General features: G+C 37.9%; 1 protein-coding gene across 4 annotated transcripts in view; it reads left to right on the top strand.

Moving 5' to 3' along the window:
- Positions 1 to 25853, top strand: part of TLE1 (TLE family member 1, transcriptional corepressor) — a 76026-nt gene that overhangs the window by 14258 nt on the left and 35915 nt on the right. For 2 of the 4 annotated variants that reach the window (XM_058864938.1, XM_058864939.1), the window contains 2 exons: positions 8913 to 8975; positions 9872 to 9976. In XM_058864938.1, the coding sequence (XP_058720921.1) occupies positions 8913 to 8975; positions 9872 to 9976 (168 nt within the window). The remainder of the gene's footprint in view (positions 1 to 8912; positions 8976 to 9871; positions 9977 to 25853) is intronic. The other 2 variants (XM_058864941.1, XM_058864940.1) reach the window with 1 other exon arrangement.

Here is a 25853-nt window from a genome sequence, read left to right on the forward strand (position 1 = left end):
GCCTCTCTCCCTTCCACCTCCATGTGTAGATCTATTAACTGTCATCTGTGTCCTTAATATGATTTCAAAAAGAAAATGTTGTCTCTCCATAATGCCATTTGATCTCCCTCATCAGTAGCAAGTCCTATAAAGTTGACCTTACCAGTTGGGATGTGCTTTTCTGAAGTTTTAGTCGTTTGCATTTCCTTCTTTTCCCAATCCTAAATTGCAGTGATTTCAGTCTTAATCAAATTTGTTTGTATTTTGACAGTTCCAATACAATCTTCTCTAATTAGAAGGCAATTTAGATGGTCTTTTTGCTATTGTTTCTATTCTGTAAGCAACAGAATATATATAAAAGATAATAAAGTGGGTAAGGAATTTACTGTCATGTTCCCAAAGTTTTGCTAAAAGATTTTCAAACCCTTTTCCACAAACAGTGAAAATATTCATTATGTTCACCTTCTGTACAAATCCCATGTGGTAGGTTGTTCTGCTAGTCACTATCAAAGGAGTTCTCAATCCTCTTGTTATTCATTAGTGAGTCACCTGATGGCACCTGAAGCTTTGATATGAATAAGTGTTTAAATTGTTTTTCTGAGTTGATAGATTTTTGAAACTGAGCTGTGAATCTACTAAGTATTTTAAAATGGTGAAACCACACGTAAAGTAGAGTAGTACATGTGACTTAGTTGGTATGCTTAATTTGGTATTTTTTCTGAAGTCTGATTGTAGCATAGTGATTAATTCACCCCCCCCAAATAATTCAGACCCTTTTCTTAATATTTCTCTTTGGTTAGATGGCATGCTTCTTGTTCTAGCAAATAAATTCTAGTCCTACTGCTGTTACAGTCTCACTTGAATGTTGATAAGGACAGAATTCTGACTGGGACCTTTGTTATTGACATGCATACTGTAAATGGATGTGCTTGGTTTGAGGAACTTTATGCTCTAATTTTTTAGAAGCCGTTATTCCAGTTACTTCTCCAGCTGTGTAAGAGCTTTGACTTTCTACTGCTATACCAGTCAAGTGGCTCAGTGTGACAAGTACTGAAAAGATATTTTCAGAAATTCCAGTGTGGCTTATGGGAGTGATAGCAAAATAGGAAGTAGTTTTAAAATAACATCCTAAACTAAATGAAGAGCCACTGGTGCTCTTTCCTGGTAGGAGTGTAGCAGTTACAGATATACTTTTTATGCTCTTTTATCTTCCTGTTCTCTTTGTCTCCTCCTTGATACTGTGTAGTGCTGTGTTGCTCAATTGTCCAGAGTAAATCGAGGTCTTAGAGACCTAAAAGATAATACTACAAAATGTGCTGGATAATTTTGGAGACCATGCTGCTCATAGAGCACTATAACAACTAGTTTGAGTGTAGTCAGATGAGAAGAGGGGAGCTCATTAATAGCTTATATTTCTCCCCAAAACCTCTGCTCCCATCTTGGTTCTCCTGATAGCTGGGCTGCTCTCCTGCTGGATGGATGTCTCCTGACAGTTTATTTAGCTCCCTAATGTAGTGGTCTACTAAGCTGGCCCTTTCCCACTTTGTATTATAGTAATGTTTTCTGCCTGGCTGGTTGTTGAGATGTTTGGCAGGTCTCTAGATGTCTGCAGTATGGTTCAAAGAAATTGTGTCCCTGGAGGCAAAGGTGGCAAAGACCTCTTCTGGATTGGAGTCAGCCTTTGATTCGCGCAGCATCTCTTGGAATCTAAATAAAAGAGGGAACTCTGTGTCCTGGAAAACAGCTTGAAAGTAAAACAAAGCTGTGTGCTCACTTAACAGATTTAAATACTTCTATGTGTATTTAAGGTTAGTTTAGGCTTGGAAACTAAACAATGGAACTAAAATTTAGATAAACACACCTTTTGTAGTTGTGAGTGCTTAAGCAAGATGGGCTGAAGTTAGATTAAAGGAGAAATGTGGTAACTGCCCTCTTTGGCCAAGTTTAAGAAGAGTCTTGACATAGTGAAGATATGTGAAAGGAGCGCTTCGACATCCTGACAACAGATTCTTTGTTGCCAGTTGGCTTTGTTTCAACAGGATTTACAGCTGTAAATGGGATGGGCAGTTGTGTACAGTGGTTCATTGAGAGTTACACACAGCCCCTCTCTATTATTATAAAGCATTGAAATTAGACATCTGAAATATATCCAGTCACTTTACACTTGAAAGAGATCCAAATCTGTAGTAGATATTTGGCAAGTGTAACTGTTGTCTTGTGTATCATATGTAGCTTATGTTGAAATTAGTGTGACCTTTCTGTAATTTAAACAAACATCTAAGAGGATTCAGGTAAAAGTAGTTCAGGTACTGAATTAAAGCCTTCTAATTTTACTTTGGAAACTGTGTATTTTGTGCTTTATGATGGCTAAGCATTTTGTGGCTTTATAATTTTGACGTTTTATTCTGTTAATATTTCTGCTGCTTCTTCCTTTCCCCACTCTCACTTGTGATATGGTTGTGTTTTGTTTTTTTTCATTGCCAAAGACTTTTTATCCCAGTTTTCTGGGATTTTAAAATCATCTTGTGGGTGACTGATCTCACAATTAAAGTGAGTAGTACAAATGTGGGGCAGAAGGAAAATAGTATTTATTAATTATATGTCATGCTAAATTACGCCCAAAATACAGCGATTATTTGTGTTGCTGAAATGAATGCTACCCATTGCTTCTTGTCAGATGAAATATCAATCTATTGAGAATATTCTCTGTTGAGAATAAACCTTCCCATTCCTTCCTATTGGTGAGAGTATTAGTGATGACAGTGTTTATAATTTAAAATACAGTTGGAAGGCTGACTTCCGCAGTTTGTCACAGGTTGGTTAATACGGCAGTAAAGGGGAGATGGATGTGGCTACTTGTGCAAGTCTATTACTCAGGAGGCCTGTAAATTTGATTGGCTGCTGCAGTTCTTCCAGAATCATTGGATTTGAGAGCAATAGAAAGATAAGATATCCAATTACCCAAATGATTTGCAGGGTTAGCCAACGTTGTCATGGAAACGCAAGTTGGAACAAATTAAATTTTAAGCAATAAAATAATCTTAAAGCACGTCTGGGAACAAGAAAATTTGGCAGTGGCACTTACCTGAATTGAATCTTAGGTTGACATGCTGTTGTTTGACATTGATATACTATGGGGGCCTAAACTTTTAAATGGCATGTTGCCTTTATTTATTTTTTTTTTCTTTTGCAGCTATTGCCAAAATGGAATGCAGTGTATTAATTTTAAATAAAAGGGCATTCATAATATATGCATATCTCTGTGCTCAACCTGGATTCAATAACTCATGAATAGCAAAGTTCACAGAATGCTAGCCTTAATCATTTGAAGCTTTTGAGTGTTTAAGTTTTGAGATTTAATTATAACTCTAACATCCCCTCATCCCCTTAATTCTTAGCAACAAATTTTTGGAGGTGCTAGAGTCTTGCTACAGCAAGTATTAACAAAGCATGCAGAAAGCTAAGCACAGTGAAATATGTCTGGTTTTGTAATTGCTCTCTGAATATGTGTGCTTTCTGTTGTTTTTGAAGATCTTGATCACAAAAAGAATAAAAGCTTTATCATTTAAGTGCACTGCTTGTTTTCAATTCGATTCTGCTCGAAAAATTAAAACAATAAATTAATATTAAACTTCAGCACAAGACTAAAATATCCAGTTTATTACTGCATTTCATAAGTCTTTGGGTATTTGAATGAGTTCTGGCTTACAGCAGGGGTTAAAAAAATGGTCGTGTCCCATAAAGAGGGCTTTTATTCACATGCCTTACAGACAGATGGAGATGAAAACTGGGCTGAGGTCAAGCCATTTGCAGCATTCTCATAGGCTTCGATTTTCTTCTCATCCCTACCACAGATAATCTCAAATGATTCAGTAATGACCAAAAGTGCAACACTGACCTTTCCTCCCCAGTGGATTACTGTGTTACATGCTGTAAATGGCAGGAAGTCCATTTTGTCCTTCCAGGAGGAATTCAGTGTTGTACTTGGCTTTCTAAGTCTTGAAAGAGTAAGCAGAGGCAGAGTGCTTAAGGATTACCTACTAAAGCTTTTGTGAATGTCTTTTAACAGTATATTCCTTTCTGTTCATAAAAGGATGGTTCTCTGATTCCTTTGCTTGAAGGGAATGAATCATGCTTCTTTAGTATTATCAGAACTTTGGTGTTTTTTGCTTTACTTTTAATCATGTTGTTCCTAAGCTGGTTTTTTTTCCTGAATTTATTACAAATTTGATTTTCAAAATTGGATCAAAATAATAGCACAAATAAAAATGTAATAAATTAGGATACATAAATTTATCCTTCAGAACTGGTGATAGAGTGCTGTCAGATCTGATATAACTTTGGGATACTGGAAGTTCAGTGCAGGAAACAGTAACAATCTTCTGATATAAAATGGACATTTTTAGCAAAGCATTGCTTCATAAAATAAAGCCTGGACAGCTTTGAGTCTCAGCAATAATAACGGAGCAGCTGTTGCAGTGCAAGTGATGCACTAAACTAATGTGTTGTAAGATTTAATTTTTGTCTTAAATCACCATGGATGCTATAGCTGAAGTTACCACTGGGATATGTATTGGTAGACTGGTTGGAGCACACCCAAAATTACTCCTGTTGAAACCTCTGAAGCTGAAAGGGGATTAAAATTCTCCTCAGAGGAAGTCTTTGTTCTTCACTCAGAAGTTGCACTGCTGGTTCCCATAAACCAGGGCTTCTTATATTAGAACTAAAATACACATGGGTGTTTGTTATGCTGTGAAATAGAATTTGTATACTTGTATTATACTTTCTTTTAATTTCATTGCAAAAATCTGTAGTTTTCAAGAAATTGTGGTGATTTATGTGTGATACCTTATGTGGAGCTTTGGAAAGTACAGGCTATCAAAATGCAAAATTATCTGGAATAGACTATTGTAAAGGAAAACAAGTCAATACTTTTTTTCTAACAATGCAGAATGAACAAAAAATTCAATTCTACAAACAAGCTGAAGTCCTTAGTAAAATGCCTTATTTAAATGAGTTTTATATGCAGAAACTAGTCTGGCTGCTTTGTTCTTTGTCTTTAGGTTAAGAATTCACTTTAATAAGTGAGCAAGACAAACTTAAGTACAAACACTTGAGTTTGGCAATGGTTAGGTCAAAACATTTAAGTCCTTAAGTAAATGGAACAGAGGCAAAAAAAAAATTACACAAGTGAAGAGAAAAAATCCATCAGCTCAACTTAATTTTACAAAACGCAGCTGAATTCCTTCATGTTAATTTTTAATGATACTTCAGAAAGGAGGGTAGCACTTCAGTGAGGGGTCTGACAAGCTAGTAATTTGCAAATAAATCAAAAGACAATCATTACAGCAGCAAGAACCAGTGAATGATGTAGTTTTGTTATTCTTTGATGGGCCTCACACTCAAGTTCTCTATTAAAAATGAATGTATTCAAGAGGCTCTGCATTAAGAACACAAACAATTAAGGGCACTTCAGATGCTTTGCTAAGAGCTGCCATAGAGCTCAGAGGACTTTCATGAGAGATGCAGACTTCTGTAGCCTGCTTTACCAAGGAGCCGCAGAACATGGGCAATTAGTCATGTTTGTCTATGTTTGAGCAGCTTTCTGCAAAGTTTCCTTTGTTTATTCATCCTTAGGACCTCTCTGTATGTCTCAAGATTAGCAGTTAGGTAATAGTTATGTTATATTCCAAGGCCTCTAAAAACAGGAGATAAGTACCTTTATTTTAAGACTTTCAAATTCATGAGCCCCAGGTCTGGGGGCTTACTCTAATGATACCAGTTACTGATGTCTAGTCTTGATTAACGAAACTGTCCTTGACTCTTTCAGAAAGGGGTTTTGCTTTCCAGAATGAATGTGTATACACTCACAGGCACGTGCACATGCATGCTCAAGGGTATTTCATCTTAAAAAGCAAATGTACTGCGTCTGTTGAACTGTTGCATTTACATTAAAAGTAACAAATGTCTCTTTTTCTCGATTCTGAAAACAACCTCTTGCAACTCTTGGTCAGCAAAATAGTAATGCACACAAATCGTGCATTAAAACCTAACTTTCAGAACTTGATAGACAACAAATTTTTTTTGTGTTTGTGAATGAAAATATTTTTTACTTGGTATTAGAGGGCAACAAACAGGAGGTGCATGAAATTGCATAGTAGATAAATAGTTTTAAGCACTTTAAACATGTTTGTGAAAACTCTCTTAGACAAACTGCCTTTTACATGCAAGCAGACTTTTTTATGGTTAATAGAATAGGCATTCCAGGTTTCAATGCAGATGTTTATTAACAGGCACTTGTAACAGCAGCAAGAAATATCAAAATAAACTTATTTTGTGGCATGTACATTTAAGTTTATCTAGCACTGTAGCTGAATTAAGGTTGCTATTCATATATGGTTAGCAATGATGCCCAGTTTAAAGACAAACCAAGAAGAAAACACTTTTTTTTTTTTCTGTTCTGATGCTAAATCAGGTGTGATAGTACTAACAGAATAATTTTAACAGAAGATTACCGTGAGAAGGGGGTAAGTTGATTATTGCCTCATTTTTAGAAAATAAATTAAAGAAAATATCTAGCTGACCTTCATTGGAAGGCAGTTATAACCTGATTAACATGATACTGCATTGTTTTGTCTCACTGTTTTATGTCATGTATGCTATGTCATTATAGCGTAGCTCAGATATTTGCATGTTTTACAGACTCCGCTGAAAATAGGATTGCATTTTGTTTCCTTATAGCAACAATAAAGATATTTACCTCAGAATAGGGAGACTTTTGTGTAGATAATTCAGGCCAAAGAACTTCTCAGTAGACACCAAGTGTGTTTCTTATTTTATTCTTTCTCTATCCCCTCTTGTCACCTGCTATGATTTATACTTGTTCCTGCCTGAAAAACAAAGTTAATCCCATTGGTCTGGGGCAATTAAGTCCTTGGATCCTAAACATCTTAGCTAAACATCAGCCAAACAGATTGCTATGCAACAGACTAACTTTCCACAGCTGATGTACCCTGCTTTCTGGAGAGATATATTAAGTATGTGGAAAAATGCCCATTAGTACGTGTGGTTTTGGTTTGGTTTTTTTTTTCCTTTAACAGGGAAATACCAACAGATTTGGTTAACAGTTAGGTCTGATAACCAGTAATAGTTCAGCTGGTAACTTCCAAGTATTGACTTTGCTCTTATGTATGTAGTACTAGTACTAAAAGCTAAACATGGGACTATAGATGTTTTATGATTGTGGCTCAGACAGAATGGAAAAGACCATTGTGGTACTCTGTGAAATAATAGCTCTTTCAGCTGAGAATAATGTTCACCTTGTGGCAGGGAGTAAAGATTTCCTGTAAAGCAATGGTCACTTCCTTGCCCTTAGTTAAGGAAAACCTTTTAATCCTAGGACAAAACCATCCCAGAACTTCTTTGGAAGCTTCTGCAAAACTTTATAGAGTAGGTGTGTCAAATACCAGGCTTTGGTCAGGTGGAGTGCTTCATGTCAAGAGAGTTGAGATGTTTTACAGGTCTAGATGCTGTCATGTATTTTCCCTGTGTCTGTCAGAGGTTGGAAAGGAGATGTTAAAGCTTGCTAATTATACTTAGATCCCAAATCACCTGTCTCCTGAGACATAAAACTAGAGGGTGGATTTTGTATCCCAATTATTATGTGACTGATGTATAAAGATCAACATATCAAAGTGTCTTCTTAAAAAACCTCAGAATTACAAGAAGGTTCAGACAAAAAGGCTTGGAAGAGAGTAACAGTTGTAGTCTGACTTAAGTGAATTTATTGTTGTTCAGCTTTAATACATGTTATTTCATAGAAGGCCTAATGATTCACAGTAATGACCGCTTGTTTCTTCTGTCTAGAAACATAAAAAACCCAAACTAACCAAGAAATATCTTCATGGGTTAATTGTATGACAGATATTGACATGAGCTGTTAAGTGTCTTTTACATAAGCTGTGCTCTTGCCTGGTTGCTGATTTTGGTTTTGTGCAACTGTGCTACAGTGACTGAAAAAGCTGTTTTTAAGGAAGACTGAGGAAATTGTATAGGTACCTTGAGAGTTAATTATAATAGTGGTTCTGAATTATGAGCAGATGTATAGATCTGAAAGTCTGTAAACACAGATAACACTGAGTAATGAGAAAAAAGATCCTTTTACCCCACCAGGAATTCAGTGTTTAGGTTGACATGCCAAAATGGGATATACAGAAGTACAAGATATATAAAGCTGTTGAAAAGTGGGACTCAAACTTTGTACTGCTGTAATCTCTGTTAATTTCACTGAAGGATTGTTCTATTCTTTACTGGTTCCTAACCTTGTTCTCTGGCTGCTCATGGTTTCACAGATTTGCTGTTACAGATGATCACATTTTCTGATTGATTTTTTTGCCATGTTTGCATTATTTTAATTCTCTTTCAATATGTATTTTAGAAGTCTGTACTTTTTGTCTCCATTCTTCTTCACTTCTGTTTTAGTATTTCTCTTGTATTCATGATAGTACATTTGTCATTTTACCTTCTAATAGACAGACAAAATTGATCATGAGAGAAGCATTTTTCTTCTGAGCCAGTTGCCTTCATGTTACGCTGCTTGATAATTTGAGTAATAATAAATCTACCTTTTAAAAGGCTTTATCTTGGAGTTAATGGATTTCAAAAATGCTCTGCTTATTGATGTACTATATACAAGGACCAGATTTGTGCATAAATGTGTATACAGATTAGGTGCTTTAGACATGGCAGATGTCCTAACAAAATCTCTTTCTTTGTCTGGGCTTATGTACTAAGTATTTATATTTGCAGTACTATGGAAAATGGGTAATTTTTTTGTTACTTTCTTCACTGTCTGAATATAATCCTATATACTAGTTAATATATGTCAAACTTTCTAAAATGCAGTTTTTAATCAAAATACTTTTCCTCTGTAGACAGAAATCGCGAAGAGATTGAATACAATTTGTGCACAAGTCATCCCATTTTTGTCTCAGGAAGTAAGTAAAACTGTTCAGCTGTTAAAGTGCAATTATGTTGTTTTTCTGTTTGCAAATTAGCTAGTTTTACGATGTTAATTTTATCACAATACACAAGTGTAAGGAACATCTGTTACAGCTGAAGTGTGCAAACCCCCTGCTAATTTGATCTAACAAATCTGAGTTCAAACTAGTGACAATGGCTCAGCCTCATTCATTTCCTGAGGAGAGTGCGAGTCTGTAAAATAGTAGCAATACAAGAAAATGCTTTCATTTCTGATCAGGGTGTTTGTTTATTAGATATTCATTGTCAAGTGTAGATCTAATGAAATAAGCATGGTTATATTCTCTACATAGTTTATATCAAAGGTGCATGTTTAGCTCATTTGCAAAACGCTATTTAAGTTTGTAAACCTACATTTAGTCTGAATGACTATGATTTTAGCATGTTGTGGGCAGTTGCTGTTACATTTTGAAACTTGTTATTTTGAAACTCTTATGGTCTTACAAAGAGTATTTGCAATTCTTGATTTCAGTGGTCAATTTTCCCTGTTTGAAATTTCAGTTTGTTTTGCTATGTGGGCACAGAGTCTATAAATGTTAAAACTGAAATTGATGTAAAGTTGACCTTATTATCCTGTCAGCTCAATTAAAAATGATTATTCACTTGCCAGAAAACTAATAATGAAGGGATGTAGGGTAAGAGATAAGCTGGCAGCCTTCAGGTCTCTTCTTTCCTTTTGAACAGGGGGGAAAAATAGAGCATTGTTATCTTTTATCTGCATGAGATGTCTTGCAATATGTAGTGTGAGCTTCTGCAGACAAACTGGTTATTCAAGTATTTGTGATCCTGGTTTGATATGGTGTAGTAATACCTTAATTCAAATTCCTTCTTATACCCTTTCTTCTTTCAACAGCATCAGCAACAAGTGGCCCAAGCTGTAGAACGTGCCAAACAAGTGACCATGGCTGAATTGAATGCCATCATCGGGGTACGTGGCCTTCCAGGTCTACCTCCTACAGTGTGTATAACTTGCTTTCATATCTTACTGCTTTGCTTTTTTTAAGATAAACTGAAATGTTTTGATATGTAACACTGTTTTGAGGCCTAGCATTGCTGAAGTGTTTTTGCTTCACACAGATTTTAGCAAAGATAAAGGTAATAGTTTACTTTGTCAGAACATAATTTTGTCCAGCAGTGCTGCATGTAACAAAACTTTTTCTGCAAGAAATATAGTTTTAGGAGAGTTGCTTGTTTATTTATGGGTATTGTAAGTCAGTTGAGCTAGATACTTTTTCCTCATGCTTTTTGTGACACTTGAGTTCTTGGAGCTTATACAACTATTCATTCTTCTTTCTTTCCCTTTCTTGTGAATCTTTCATGAATTTTAAATTAGCAAGCTACTGAATAAAAACTTCACTTGCTTTTGAAGTAGTATTAATTGTCTGACACAGTGTTCTAATAGCCTTTCACCAAGAATGTGCTTTTAAATATGCTAAAAAAGTTAATACTACTTGCTTGTGACTGGTTGTCAATCACAAGTCATTTGCTTTGTATTAATGAACTTTTTGAACCATACATTCCTTCCACTGTATGAGTTCATTTCCCCTGCCACTAAGTCTGGAATATTTCTCATGTTTTCTGCCCCTCCGACTAAGTGAAAGAAGTAGCCGAAACAAGAACCTGTCCTTTCTGATTTTATTCATATGTGAGCGCCTTGAGCGGATTCAAATTACTCATTTATCAATTTATGTTAATTGCTTGTGAGAAGATGCCCTGCTGGTCTTTATAGTTCCCTCAGACACTTTGTAATGATAATTAGACATGCTGCTGTACGGATTAACAGTGCCATAGTCCAATGACGTCTACAGACAATGGAACCAGTTAATCCATCTGTGCTTAAAATTACATCCCAACTGGAGATGGAAAAAAAAAAAAATAGGAGTGAGGGAGGATTAAAAGAATGAGCCTCAGCTTGAAAATGCTCCTTTCATCAGTTTCTCAATTGCAGATCTGCAGTCGGTTTGCCTGTGGTAAGCTATTGGCAGTCAATTAGGTGAAATAAACTGGGAGGGTGACCTTCATTTCCTTTTAATAGCTTTTCCTCCCTGAAATGGGGAGCTTCAGTGGATTTTCAGCTTAAATTTTATTCAAGCTGCTTTATTACACTTGACAGATTAGCTTTGCATAAACATACCCCCCCTTCAAATCTGTGCTGTTTTTCCTTCGTATCAAATTTTGACTGTTACTTAGTTGATTTGCTAATCACATCTTAGAAACCCACACAATTACATCTGTATTTGTCAGAATCTCCTCTATGCTTTGCTTGTGTAATGAATTAGTTTATGAATACCTGATTTGATCTTTGAAATACACCACCACATGTACATTTGTGGTATTTGATTAGCAAAGATTAGCGAACTGTACTTTCTTGCATTTTTTAAAACAAATGGCTTCCTAAGGAATGAAAATGGAATGGAAAACGCTTCGTTATGAACTAGTTTTAAGGAAGTGTTTATACAGTAAAAGGAAACATACTAAAATATATTTTAAAAGATTCTTTCTCATCTTAAAATAATGCTACTTAGGCAAACCAAATTTTGCTGTCTCAAGCATGTCATCTGCTTCTTTTTAAAGTCCGTGCAATACAGTCTTAAAAGCCATAGGATCTGCAAGTACCACATGCAATTAAGAACTTTAGGGTTTTGGGTGAGCAGGGAGGGAAAGCTCTTTGGAAGCAGGAATTGTAGGCTCTACAGTTTTTGTTTTATTATTATTGAAGATTTAGCTGAAGATATACTTTCCTATGTCTCATGAAAAACTTCTGAATGAAGCCATACAAATACAAAACTGTGAGTGAGGAAATTAACATGCTGGGCACAACATTTGTTTGACCATGTAGATGCATGCATTTACATAATGCCAAAATTAGAGGTATGTCCCAGTGATCTTTTACAGTCTTATTAATCAATAGTTACCTTGTGCCGCACAATAGGTTTCATGCTCTGACATATGCTTGGTTTTGTTTGAAAGGGACGGTGTATGCCCTGGAAAATCTGAATAGCATAAAATCAGGCTGACAATTCAGTGGACCTTTGCTCCCCCTCACTGAGCACTCAGGGTGTCAAGCCCTTTCCCCAGAGGGGAGGACACATCAGAAGCCTGTCTGTTCCTACAAGCGGCAGCTGCACTGAGGGTGAGCACGGCACAGTTTGATAGCAGCTGTCAGTATTGTTCAGGGGCCCGACTTAGTGTAAAGAACAATGGAACCGCCATGCTGCTAAAGTGCAGTGTCTTTCAAGATAAGAAAAGATATAGTAATTTAACGGTTTAGACACCTATTATGGGCATGAAAGATCATCAGACTTCTTTTCAGGGTGCAGATAGGCTGGACCAATCTGTAACATTAGAAGATGTGATTGAGGCGCTTCTGGTGTTGCACTACCAAAAATACATGCATATGGTAATTCTTGAGGATAGGAGGGAAATTTCATTTTGCTAGCTGGCACTAACTTGCCTAGTTTCTCTTGACTAAAAAAAAATATGCATTTCTGCCAGGATTTGTCTTTTTTCCCCTCTTCCTTTCTGTCCTTAAGGACCATTGTTTCATGACACCAGATGATTCAAGAGTTTCCCACTTGGCTTCCTTCATTAGACAAATTCCTGTTACTCCTGTGCAGTGTGTGAATTGTGGAAGGGGAAAAAAGACTTTTTAATTTCTGGGAATAATGTTTTGAAATACAAAATTATTTTGAACTATATTTATTTTATACTTTTTATTTCCAGTTGAAAAGAGAGAAGCCTATTAGAGGGCAGACTATGAGGATAGAGACTTACAGTCTCACAGGACTGGGATTTTTCAGAGAATTTGCCTACAAAATCAAAAGCTGGGCTTGGGAATAGGTGTATATTAAGCACATACAAAACAGAATGAATAAATTGACACATTTTTTCAAGAAGGTAATATAGTTGGACTCAGTGAGCTTGCAAGCAGTGCTAATCCTCTGTGTTGATTAAAAATTCTTACTTCAGGAAAAACCTTGGATGATGTTTGGTTATTAACAGCAATACTCCTGGCCTTGCACTTATCCTACGTGGTCTTGAAGGCTTTTGCTTTCAGGCACGGGGTAAAAGTGTGGCTTAACCATCTCCTTTCAATTTTTTTTTAAATAGCACCATTTAATATTTATTATATTAGAGTAGAATGAAGTAGCAATTTTGATAAATAATGGACAAAGCAGAAACCCTAACTAAAAGGATAAGTGCCCCCATTAACTACTTGGCATTGCTGCAGCTGCAGGCAGTGTCCACTTCTGTGGTTAAGGAAAAATCTAGATCATGGTATGAAGGAATATTATGGTTTAACTTGAATGGTTGTTTTAGCTTCTTTGTGGGTGGTCTGGGTTTTTTTGTGTTTTGTTTCAATGTTTGCTTGGTTTTTTTGTAGGGTTGTTTTCTTGAGATATGTAGAAAGTAGCAAGCTCATGTTAGGGAGTTTTAAGTGGCAGTTAAATTGGTATGCCTAGGTGTGAACAATGCAAGATTAGATTTACTTTCTAATCAATTAACTAGTATGAGTAGAATATGGAAATATGCAAATGAGAAATACAAGCAGCAAACAGGACACTTCAGCACTGCATTTTTGATGCATGATTTCAGCATACCACTGAGAAGTCAGGTATGTCTTATTTTTCCTGTTGAGGTGGGTTGCTAATGATTTCGTGAAATATGTATCTTTTGGACTGACAGTGCTCCTGAGACAGATTGAGTTGTTGGCCTCCGAGAGGCCTCTCCACTGTTGCATGAGGTGATTGGCTAAAGGATTAGCAAGATGTGGGATTATTTTTTGTCTCTTGGCTGTGGTTGCCAGCTATCTCTGGGATTGTAGTGTGTGAAGCTTAAGAGGATGAGGTTAACCTCTTGAGGGTTTATTCTTATGAGTATGTAGTTAATCCTTAGAAAGCCTATAAATAACTAGGCTGTATGTTTCATTATAAAGTAGAAATACAGACTAGAGCAGAAATGAATGCAGAATTTAGTGGAAGGGAAGAGCTAAGCAGCTGTAGCATTACTTTAGATCCTTCTCAGCCATGATCTGCATTATGTGCTGAGGGAGGGGAAATTGCCTAGTTCTTTTAAATTAAATAAAATTAGATCTGGTGAGCACAAGACACTCTCCTCATTTTTAACATAAACTCCGTAACCCCAAGTCTAAATCATTGAACTCTGGCAGTGGGAGCTCTATTGTGTAGCAACATCCTGGGTTATTCTTCATGTTTTAGAACACATAGAAACCTTAGTTTTATCTTAGGATTCATGGTAGCTACTTTCAGAATACAAAGGCTCCTGACTTAGTTTACCGGTTTAAAGTGTACAGCAACGGAGGAAGGTATTTGACAGCATGATAGTCAGTATTCTAAAAATACCAGCCCTCAATGTTCAGATTTTTACTCTTAGTGCCACTAAGCTTGGAGGGAAAATATGGAAGTGGTATTGATGTGTATTGGTAGCTTGACTGACTCAAAAGAGAAAAGAAGGTGTGTAAAATTTGAAAGAATGGGATTAACCAAGCTTTTTGTCTTGGCTCCCCACCCCCACACAACCAGTCTCTGTGGCCTGATGGGAAATGAAGAATATTGGAGCAGCAATGTAGAGGAAGGTAGTATCTAAACAAGACAATTTTCTGCAGAAGAAGGTATTCTCAGTCATTCTGGAGAGGGCAAAATTGCATCTGAAAGTCAAATGGAATTGAATTGCTGGACAGACCTCCCTTGTCTTGCAAGGCTTCATGTGGGGTGGATGGAAAAAGCTTTACCTTGGATCTTGCCCAAAAAGAAAAGCAAAAGAGCTTCAGGTGGCTCTCATCAAAATCTAGTATCTAAACTACAAGTTAAAGGTGGACCAAGTGTACAGTTACAAATTTGTGAAGCCCAAGAGCTTTCAGGAAAGGAGTAAAAGTATGACAGTTAAACAGAAATATTGTTAGCTAATGCTAAAACCTGAAGAAATGTGACTGCAACTGTGAATGCAGAAAGGTAGATTCTTATGAAATAACATGTAAGGTACCAAATTGGTTGGTACTTCTTGCTAGATTCCTTTTTACTGATTGAGTGTTGGGGATATCGCATGTACACTTTGAATGTTGTAGAGCTCAAAACTGGTCTGTTTTGCAGCAGAGGTGAATGGCAAGTTTGGAAAAACTTGTGTGATAATAAGAAAAGAACAAAAGAAATTCTAATTGGAACATGTGGTTTCAGGAAGGGTTAAGATGGAAGGATTTGATATTGAAGAGTTGATTGATTCAGTTTAGACTGGTTTAGAAAGAATGGTTCTGGTGGAATATAAAGGACTGAAGTTGGATATAAAGGCTAGAATAATGCATTTGAAAGCAAGAATTTGCAGAATGTGGTTGGGAGCAGTATGCATGTGTATTCATATATGTAATTGGCACAGAGAGTAAATTATTTAATCCTAGAGGAAGGTACTACTTCCTCTAGAAAGTGATTCAACTCACCTCTCTTGATTCAAGTGTATAGGCAGAATAGCTTACCTTTGGAGATAGTGATAAAGTGGATAATATTAATAAAAATGAAGTTATTAAGTAAAAGGAGACAAAATTAAGAGATGTACATAATTTTCTCTTACAAATGTCTGCTTTGCTTTCATACTTAGTGGGATATGTGGGGGAATTAGAATAGATAAAGAGTCAGGCTGAGATAAAATGTGATGCAACTTTCAGAACTTGTCTGGAAAGCAGTTGGAAATATGGTATATTCAGAGGAGAGAGGAGTTGGGTGGGAGAGGTGAATTGGTTGGTGCAGACAAAAGAAAAATTTAGCTTGTTATTTGAGTAAGGACAAAGGATGTTTGTGTTCATGGAGTTGTCCTATCCCAGCATGAGTAGGAATAGAAAGAGTTTTTGGGAGTTAGTATGTTGAATGATGTAGAGCTGCAGGCTGGCTTACTTTGCAGTAAAAGTGGTGCAAAGGGCAAACCATACAGATTTTGAGAAGGAAACACTGATAAACTGAAGTGAACTAATTGTCTCTGCATGAGTGGGAGTGATGTGGACTGCAAAGGCAAGATATATCTCTAACTAGGTGCCAGTGGAGTCATTGAGAGTAGGCAGGAGCAGAGGAAGATGCAGGTGGAGAAAGATATAGGGGGACACAAGATAAATATAATTTATAAATGTAAATATTAGACATTATAATGTACAAGAAAACAGCAACCTGCTTGTTGTATTTTTCATGGAGGAGGAGCAAGACAGACTTGAGATAGGGGTTGTGTGGGAGGACTAGACAAGAAGCTTGCTTTCCTTAATTTTGCATAGAGCGAGAGGCTAGCATAGGCAGTTAGGATAACTTTAGGAAATAGTAAAGGTGCGACAAACACACAGTTTCCACAGAATTTTACTGTAACTCTTAAATATGCATAAGAGTTTGTTTCAATTGCAGAATTTCTAGGAACTGCATTATTTTTGGATTTTTCAGAGTACTTGCTGAACTATCAAGGTTGCTGTCTTGTATGCTGATTGCCTGAAATTAATACTCAACTGCCTGAAACAGTATCTAGTACTATTTATAAAGGTGCTGGCTAACTGGCTCTTCAGAATGAGTATTTACAAGCAGCAGTAGTGAGGAAGTAAAAGCAAGAATTGGCAAGAGTGCTTAAATGCATGTTCAGAAGTAACTGTTTGGTGTGTTGAAGTCATTATGGAATGTAGAGAAAATGTACAAGATTCTAGTCTTGGCTTGGAACACTAAATAAAGATTGGTGTAATGCTTTTCTTATGGCTATCATATTTTTCATTTTTTGGTGTCTCTGAAATCTTTTTATAGTTATTAGTAGCTGGGACATACGGGTAGTTTGTATAATTTCAAATCCTCTATTCAAGTTCTGGATTTTAATTTACCAAAAAGTTTTGCTACTTAATAATTTCTGTCATGTTCAGCAAGAGTTAAATTTCTGAAGACTGAAAGAGCTTGTAAGGAAAATAAATACTTTTTAAGATAATCATACGTCAGTAATAAAACCCTCTAGAGTAATATCTGTAAGTCATTTCCAAATTGGTGCATGCTTGAACTAGTTGTTTTTGGCAGCTGTGCAGTTAGGAGCATGCTTTTGAAGTGTTGTTGGATGGTGGTGGTATGCTAACAGTAGCTAAAAAGGCAAATACATAGATTTGAGGTTAGAAGGTGAGTAATAGCAGGAATTTATGATTGCCGCAGAAGTGAAATGTGCTGGCAGTTTCTGCAGAGCAGAAGCAGTGTGTGCTGACAGCTTCATTCTAGAGACTTCAGGCTTGAATCTGAGCCTTCAGAGAAGGCAATATGTACTTGTCTAAAATTAAAGAAAATCTTTGCTCTTGAACTGACTTAGACTGACAGTGATAAAAGAATGTGACTGGTTTCAGAAAAGCAGCCTTTGACTTGTCTGGATCAGGAGATTTTAAGGTCATTTTTTGTGACTTTTAGAGTGTGGCTCTGAATTTGTTACTTTCTTTTAGTGTCTGGAGTCCTTTGGCAGAGACATGTTTTCCTGAGCAAGGATCATTTTTTCTGTGGTGACAGAAACTCTGTTCTTCCTGTCCTGTGGCATCTGTTTTTTACAAAGGCTTGTGTGGCTCTTCCGTTCCTTTTCTCCTGGTTGTCTTCAGCTTTGCTGTTTATCCCTCATTTCTTCAGAATTTAGCCTAAGAAAAGAAAAAAAAAAAAATCCATTATTTTATCTATGTTAAAAACAAGACATATAAATAGCATAATTAATACAAGGGCCCTTACAAAGATGGTCTTCTGATTAATTTCTATTTATTTTGTTTTGTTGGGTGTTTTTTGCTATGAAGTGTTTGAGACAGGAAGTGTTCTTAAACAAGCCCTGGAACACACATTTTTTTAAGATGTAAAATACCATGCATGTTTCATATAAAATGTTGTGTGTTTGTACATACATAAAAGGTTACACTAGCAAAAGGGCTTCTCTTTAGTTTGTGGGCTGCTTGTTATGTTGCTCTACTCATGCTTCAGTGGGTCTGCACGTGGTACAACCCCCACAGAGTTTTAGGTTGACTTGCACTACCTAAAAGCACAGAGGAAGGAAGAAAACCCTTTTCTGTCCGAAAAAGCTTTTGTGTGGGTGCAGCTATAGTAGTGGAGTGTTAATGCACCTTGGGGAGGAGATGTCACTGAACTGGAAGAATTCCATCTGCTGCCAGTGCCCTGTGTCCTCGCTGCAGGACTCTGCCTGCGTGCGGTGGGATGATCCAGAGCGGCTCTGCAGCGTTGAGAGACTGCTAGTGCAGACCTACTCTGGTGAAAACTCCAGTCCTGCTGGCAGTGCTATATAATAATCCCTCTATGGCAGTGGGAAATCCTGCCATTTAAGAATTATCACTAAAAATTTCTTAAATAGTTAATTGCTAATCACTTTAGTGTAAAAACAGCTGGTGGGCTTATTCACTGGGTGTGGTGGCGAATCATTTGGGTGAGGTCATCCACACCTGTCATTTACTGTTTACAAAAGTGATCTGAAGTGTATTATCAGTTATCTTTCTAATTCTGGTGCCTGGGCTTGCCGTCAAAGATTCCAAATGAAAAGCAGTGAAACACAGATGTTTACAGTAAGACAGGAAGGCACAGCAAAGATAAGAGTTTCTGCTCAGATTTGTACTAAGGGAAAGAGTCCTTTCTCCCTTGCAATGTGTAGTGGTGATGTGGAATCTAATCAAATGGTTAATAAGTTACCCTTGAATATTAATTTTTAAATGCTTTTTTAATTATATTGGGAAGCACTGAAGATCTGTTTCTTAGTTCTGTAAGTGTAACGCTAACTATGGTATTAAAATTTAAGAGTTGGGATCCTGTGATTCAGCAAAAGTACTGTGTGTGTACTATTACTGGCCATGTAAATAAGAGCATCCCAAGCATTTCTGGTGTTGGAAGACTTTTTTTTTTTTTTTTCTCTTTGCATTGAAAAAATTCAAAATTTCTTATAAAAGTAGAAAATATTTCAGAATGCAAATCAATGAATACATGAACAGAATCAGAATCAAAGAATGGGTAAGGTTGGAAGGGACTACGGGGGGACATCTGGTCCAAACTCCCTGCTCAAGCCAGGTCATCCCAGAGCACATGGCACAGTACTGTGTCCAGATGGTTCTTGAATATCTCCCTTGAGAGAGACTCCAAAACCTTGGCAACCTGTACCAGTGCTTGGTCACCTGCACAGTAAAGAAATCCTTTCTTGTGTTCAAGTGGAGCTTCATGTGCATCAGTTTGTGCCCATTGCCTCCTACTGCTCAGCTCCCTCGAGCAGAGCCTGGCTCCGTCATCTCCCTTCAGATACTCACAGACATTGATGAGCACCCATCTGTTATCTAACATCTTAATAACTTCACTAGGTGAAGGTTTCACCTGGGTTGAGGGACAGGATCACCCCCCTTGTCCTGCTGGCAGTGCTCTTCCTAATGCACCCCAGGACACCATTGGCCTTCTTGGCCACCAGGTCACACTGCTGGCTCATGGACAGCTTGTTGTCCACCAGGAGCCCCAGGTCCTTCTTCTTAGAGCTTCTTTCCAGAAGATCAGCCCCAGCTGAGCTGGTGCTTGGGGTAGTTCCTTCCCAGTGCAGTGTATTTGCCCATGTTGAATTTCAAAAGGCTCCTCTCTGCCCATCTCTCCACCCTTTTTTGAGGCCCTTCTGAAAGGCTGCACTCTGGGGTATTGGCCACTACTCCCAGCTTTGTGTCATCAGTGACCTGCTGAGGAGGCATCTGTCCCTTTGTCCGAGTCACTGATGAACAAGTTAAACAATACTAGGGTTATTTTCAACCTAGGGGTACAGGCTTCCAGCTAGGCTTCATGTTGTTTTGAAGTAGCTTCATGGATTACTTAGAGCATGTTACTAGACCTTATGTATCTTATTTTTTTCTTTTAATAGTTAAAGTGACACAAGGGCTTACTGTACTTGTAATCACTGTATCAGTGGAGCACTGAAGTACAACTTCTCTGACTTATTTCAGTTACCTTAGAGTTGAACTTGTGAAAAAAGGACTGTTTGGGGAATGTGTGTGGCAAGCTGCCTTTTTCCCAGTATAGCATCAGTTTTCAGTTTTATGAGAGGCAATTTATGCAACTCTTAACTGCTTAAAAATGTTGTTGTGCAATTGATACTTATTAGTGTGGTTTGTGTTGTCTGAACAAGCGAAGACAGGAAATGGGAAAAACTTTGAAGAGCTTCCTGTTCAAAAGTTTAACAAACTTGTCTTAACTTACATCTTCTTTCTTACTTGGAAAGACATAAATTCTCTTTCCAGTAAAGTTGTGGTATTTCATTTGCTTTTTTTGTGGGAGTGGAAAATCAATGTGGAGACCCCAAGACACTACCCTATACCTCTCCTTCAATAAAGCGTGAAAAAGGAACAGGATTTTACCCATGGGAAGTTGGGCCTTTAAATAATCATGCCAGTGCCACACAGATTCTGTATGTATACAGCTTTGAATAGCTTTTGCCAATGTTGTCCTTTTATGGATTTAAATTTCTGTAGCACAATGACATTTCATGTGGTTTATAGATGGAAGAGACTTGCTGAAGACACTATTCTTTGTTTCTGAAGGGACATTCTCTTCCCACATTAGGCACTGTGGCTTGTTCACTTAAGGTTAGTTGTCAAACGGCTCCTACAAACCCACATTCTTGGCTCATTAGCTAGACATTCAGTGGTAGACACTTTAAAGTTTGCTTACTGTGGTAGAGTGCGGCTTTCTTCCTGTCAGAATAAAGGATTTAGAAGACAAGGAAAGAAGAAAACCAAATTGACCAAAATAAACAAATATTGCAAAGGAACTAGTTAGAAAATTAGAAAATTAAGAAGTTGTACTTGGCTCATTTTTCTAAAACTTGTTTAAACAGGGAGACAGCATAAGAATTGGCACATGGCAGACCTGTCACTAGCAGGAGGCCTACAAAGATAATTAAGGAGCTGGAGCATCTCACTCATGAGGACAGGCTTACAGACTTGGGCCTGTTCAACCTTGAGAAGAGATGATTGAGAGGAGTCCTCAACAATGTCTATCAGTGTCTGAAGTGAGGGTGTCAGAGGAGGATCTAGGCTTTGCTTGGTGGTGCTGAGCAATAGGACAAGAGGCCATTGGCACAAACTGATGTACAGCAAGTTCCATTTGAATACAAAGAACTTCTTTAGTTTGTGGGTGACCTAGTGCTGGAACAGATTGTCCAGAGAAGTTGTGGAGTCCCCCTCACTGGAGATATTCAAGAGCTACATGGAGGATTGTGCCATGTGCTCTGGGATGACCTGGCTTGAGCAGGGAGGTTGGATCAGATATCCCCCTGAGGTCCCTCAAAGCCTTGGGCATTCTGTAATTCTGCAGTCTGCAAATCATGAAATTGGTAAGGTTGGAAGAGATTACTGTAGGTCGTCTGATCTACTTGCCCCTGCTCAAACAGGACCACCTAGAGCCAGTTATGCATTACTGTGTCTATAAAGCTTTTGGGTGTGTTCAAGGACAAAAACTCCAAAGCTCCCTGGGTAGCCTGTGCAGGGGCTCGGTCGAATATGAGTGTGTTCCAATGTTCAAGACAAACCTGCCATGTTTGGGTCTGTACCCATTGTCTCTTGTCTTGTTATTGGGCTATAAAGATAAGGGACTGGGGTAAGTCATATGAGGAGAGACCTGGGACTGTTTAGCCATCTCCAGACATATTATTGGATGCTCTCTGTTTTGTTCATGTCCCTTGCAAGGAGAAACCCAGAAGAGGACATAGTAATCCAGCTGTAGTTTCAGCAGTGATAAGTAGAGAAGAAGGATCCCCTCCCTAGACCTGCTGGCAGTATTTTGTCTAATGCAACCCAGGATGCCATTCACCTGCTTTTCCACTAGGGAACGTTGCTTCTGGCTCATGCACAATTTGGTATGGAAGGACCTTTTCTGCAGAGCTGCTTTCTAGCTGCGTGGAGCCCAACATATGAGTTTATGTGATTGTTCCTCCTGGTGCAGGATATTGTACTAGCCCTTTTTGATTGTCATGAGATTCCTGGGAGTCCATTTTTCCAGCCTGTTGAGTTCCCTCTGAATGTTATCACAGCTGTCTGGCATATCAGCCACTCTTCACAGTTGTGTACTGTCAGCAAAAAGAAGCAAACTCAGACCTTAGTTTTGTAAATGGCTGCAGTGGTACTGAATATTAGGGTTAAAACTGGTCAGAAGGAAGTGTCTTGTGGGGACTATTAACGCACCTTGTGTGGTGATATTATCAAGGAAAAAGAAGCATGTAGAAGCATCAAGAAGGAAACATGACAGCTGGTGCCAGAGCAAAATTGGGAAATGGAGCAATAAGCAGTGCATATTCAGTATTTCATAAATAAATCTGTTTACCTACGATAGCAAGGTTTGAATTGGAAGAAATGGTCAAATATGAGGCCCAACCCCTCTGCCATTGGCAGAGACACCTTCCACAAGACAGGTTGCTCAAAATCCCATCCAACCTGACTTTGAACACTTTCAGGGTTGGGGCATCCAGTATCTCACCACCCACAACATAAAAAGTTTTGTCATTGTGTCCAATGTAAACTCACCATCTTTCAGTGCAAAACCACAGCCCCTTGTTCTGTACCTACAGGCCCTCATAAAAAGCCACTTTCCATTTTCTTACAGACCCACTTTATATACAAAGATCACAAATCTTTATATTTGTGATCCCTGGAGCCTTCAGGCTGAACAACCCCAACTTGGTCTTTTTTATCTTAGAAAAGGTGTTCCAACCCTCTCAGATGATTTTTGTGGACCTTCTCTGAACCTGCTATAGCAGGTTAATGTCTTTCTTGCACTGTGGACCCCAGAGCAGGGCATGGTACTCCAGTAGGCATCTCATGATGTAGAGGGAAGAGGGACAGAATCACTCCCTTTGACCTGTTGGCCAAATACTTTTGATACAGCCCAGGATGCAGCTGGCTTTCTGGGCTGCAAATGCAATAATCTAATGATTTGTTTCTTTTAGCACCTGCCAGTCGTTTTCAGCAAGGCCATTTCCAAGCCCTTCATCCCCCTGTCTACAAATTGTCACAGGTCAGGTGCCAGACATTGCATTTGCCATTGGAAAATGGAATCTCATGAGAACCTCATGAGATGGTCCCACTTCTCAGGCCTGTCAAAGTCCATCTCGATGTGACCCCTTCCCTTAAGTGAATCAATTGCACTGCACAGCTTGATGTCATCTGCAAGGGTTGAGTAGTGGTGGTCACATTTTGCACTCCTGATGGATGTGACTAGTTACTGTGTTCCACAGAGGTGTGAAGCCACTCTTTAGGTTAAGTTTCATTGACTCTTCAGATACAGTCATCCATCCAGTTCCTCATCCATGTAATAATCCATTACTCTCAATGCACTATCTGTTTGAGTGGCAAGAATTTTGTGAGGGGACATATCAAAGACATGCCAGAAGTTTTAAGTACATGGTATCTGTTACTCTTCCCATGTCCATGGATACTTCTCTAGAAGAATGTGAATACATTCTTCCAAGTGATTTGTTTGTTGTCCTGAAATATGTTCTTCCCTATACCTGAAATACTGTTTGGAAAGTACTTCCAGAAATTTAAATGTAAGTATTAATTAACGGCTTAGAGTGTCTATTGAGTTTCCTCCTGCCAAATCTGACTGCTGGTACAGCGGGTTGTGCATGCTGGGCTTTTGGTTTTTTTTAGGATGAGGGAAAAAATGGGATGTGACAGGAGCATAGTCTTGAGTAACTTCCTTTTTTGAAAGGTTGTATTTGCAATACTGGTTTTAAGACAGTTTTTAAAGAATGAGGGAAAAGGCTATTCCTTGGTAAACTACCTGTATATGCTCAGACAGCGGCCCTGTTGTGGTTGTTGGGCCACAGATATTTGATGCAGGCTCTCACTTCCTTATGAAATTCAAGGAAGTAAATGGAAAATTGGAAGATGGCCCTTTGGAAAGGGAGTGAATATGATCATGAAACTGAACAGAGTAATACATGTTTTTCTCTCAAGTCTTTCCATCTCCTTGAATTGAACAAAATCACATTTCTTCCTGTTACACAAAAGCTGATATGAAATAGTGTCCTTTACATTTTAGGTCTCTAAATGATTTGTGTTTTCCAGATACTTTTTCAGAACACCTCTATGGAGCTTGGAGACAACCATTGATAGTATTACTGATGCTAGTGTTGATAAGATTTTGGAAAAAATTTCTGTTTACTTTTCAAGTGTTTATTTAGAACAGCACAAGAGAAGACAGCTACTGTGGTTTGGGACAAAGTATAACTTTTTTTCCACTGTTCATTTACAATCACATCTGAATTTTTAATTCAGTGCTTTTCAAGAGATACAGGAGAGTACACCATACATCTGTTTAAGAACGGAAGAATGCTCTAAATGCTTAATGATAAGTATTAAAAAGCCATATATTTAAGTGAAAAAGGTGTTAAAGTAAAATCAGGTGTTTGAGACGTCAGCAGAGCTGCTTTAAGGTGAGGAGTGGGGTTGTAGGAGCTTGTTTTCTATAAGCAGGGAACCCAAAGGAGACCTGACACTGTTTAATTATAGGAACTGTGTTTCACAGATATATACTAACTCTGTCTTTAGAAGTCTTTGACAGAGATTGAAAATGTAATTCCACACTTTAAGTCTTGATTAAAGATCTCTTCGTAGCTGGACTTACCCTAAAATGTGGGAGATAAAAAGCTGTAATGCCTTTAAAATCGTTAGGAGGTTCTTGCTCAGAGACACTAATGCGGTTTTTTATATGCTGAGTTTTGAGTCTTTGTGGTTTGGTTATGGAGACACTAGGAAATAAAAATCTGGGGCAATAAAACCTACATTGAAACAGTACAGTAATGTGTTTGTAATTCCTTTTCTCCCTTTGCAAATATGAACTTCTGGGTTTGCAACAAAATGGTGGGTGAACTACCAATATTTTTAAAATCACTGCTGTAGCTAATTATCTTAGTGCAGTCACTTAAGTATGCATCACTGCGCTCTTCTCTACCTTCCCACTTTCCTCTGAAAGTGGACACAGCCTTTGCTCTGCGAGTAATGATAATAATTGGTACTAAGACAGACCTGTTACTCATCCTTTTTTGAACACATTTCTTAGGGCAGATGTCTAGTTTTTAATTAACTGCTAATGAACGTGCCTAGTAGACCATGATACTGCTGCCAACCTACTCCATTTTATATCTCACTGCTGCTAAGCTCTTAAAAGGTTGCAGAGCAGGCATTAGTGTCTTTGAAGTGATGGGAAAGTGATTATATGCATAACATAATTGTTTGTAGGATCTACTATGGCAAATGTTTAGTTACTAAATGCATCTGGCGAACATTGTTGTTATCCCTTTCCCTGGTCTTTAGTTTCTTCCTTTGTGTGCAGCACATATTCCTTTTATCTCTTCTACAAAGATAATACAATATGGTTCTAAAAATTAAAGGTTTTTAAATGAAAAGACTATGTACTTCTGGAAAGGATCATCTTTATGGATGATCCCTCGTCTCTTAGGGAGAGCTTCAAACCTATTATGAATAAATAACATATAAGCAAGAGATCAGTATATTAAAGTCCTAAACAGCAATGAACGTCAGATAATAAACATGAAATCACGACATAACTTTGGTAGCTTAAAAGACCATGATCAGGATTTCTGTATTAAGTCAGTTTCATGCTTACAGAACCGTGCCTGTAAGAAACCACTTACAAAGCTACAAAAACATGCAAAGCAGCTTTGCAATGCACCTGCAGCTCTCACACCACACCTTTCCCATTGCTCCCCACTATATGTGTGCAATACCACCCTCCCACAAGGACACAACCCTCCCACTCTCAGCTTCAGAACCTTTCATAGAGCATTAATCTGTTCCTCATGTC

The sequence above is a fragment of the Poecile atricapillus genome, chromosome Z (genome assembly GCF_030490865.1).
Source record: "Poecile atricapillus isolate bPoeAtr1 chromosome Z, bPoeAtr1.hap1, whole genome shotgun sequence".
Lineage (NCBI taxonomy): Eukaryota > Metazoa > Chordata > Aves > Passeriformes > Paridae > Poecile > Poecile atricapillus.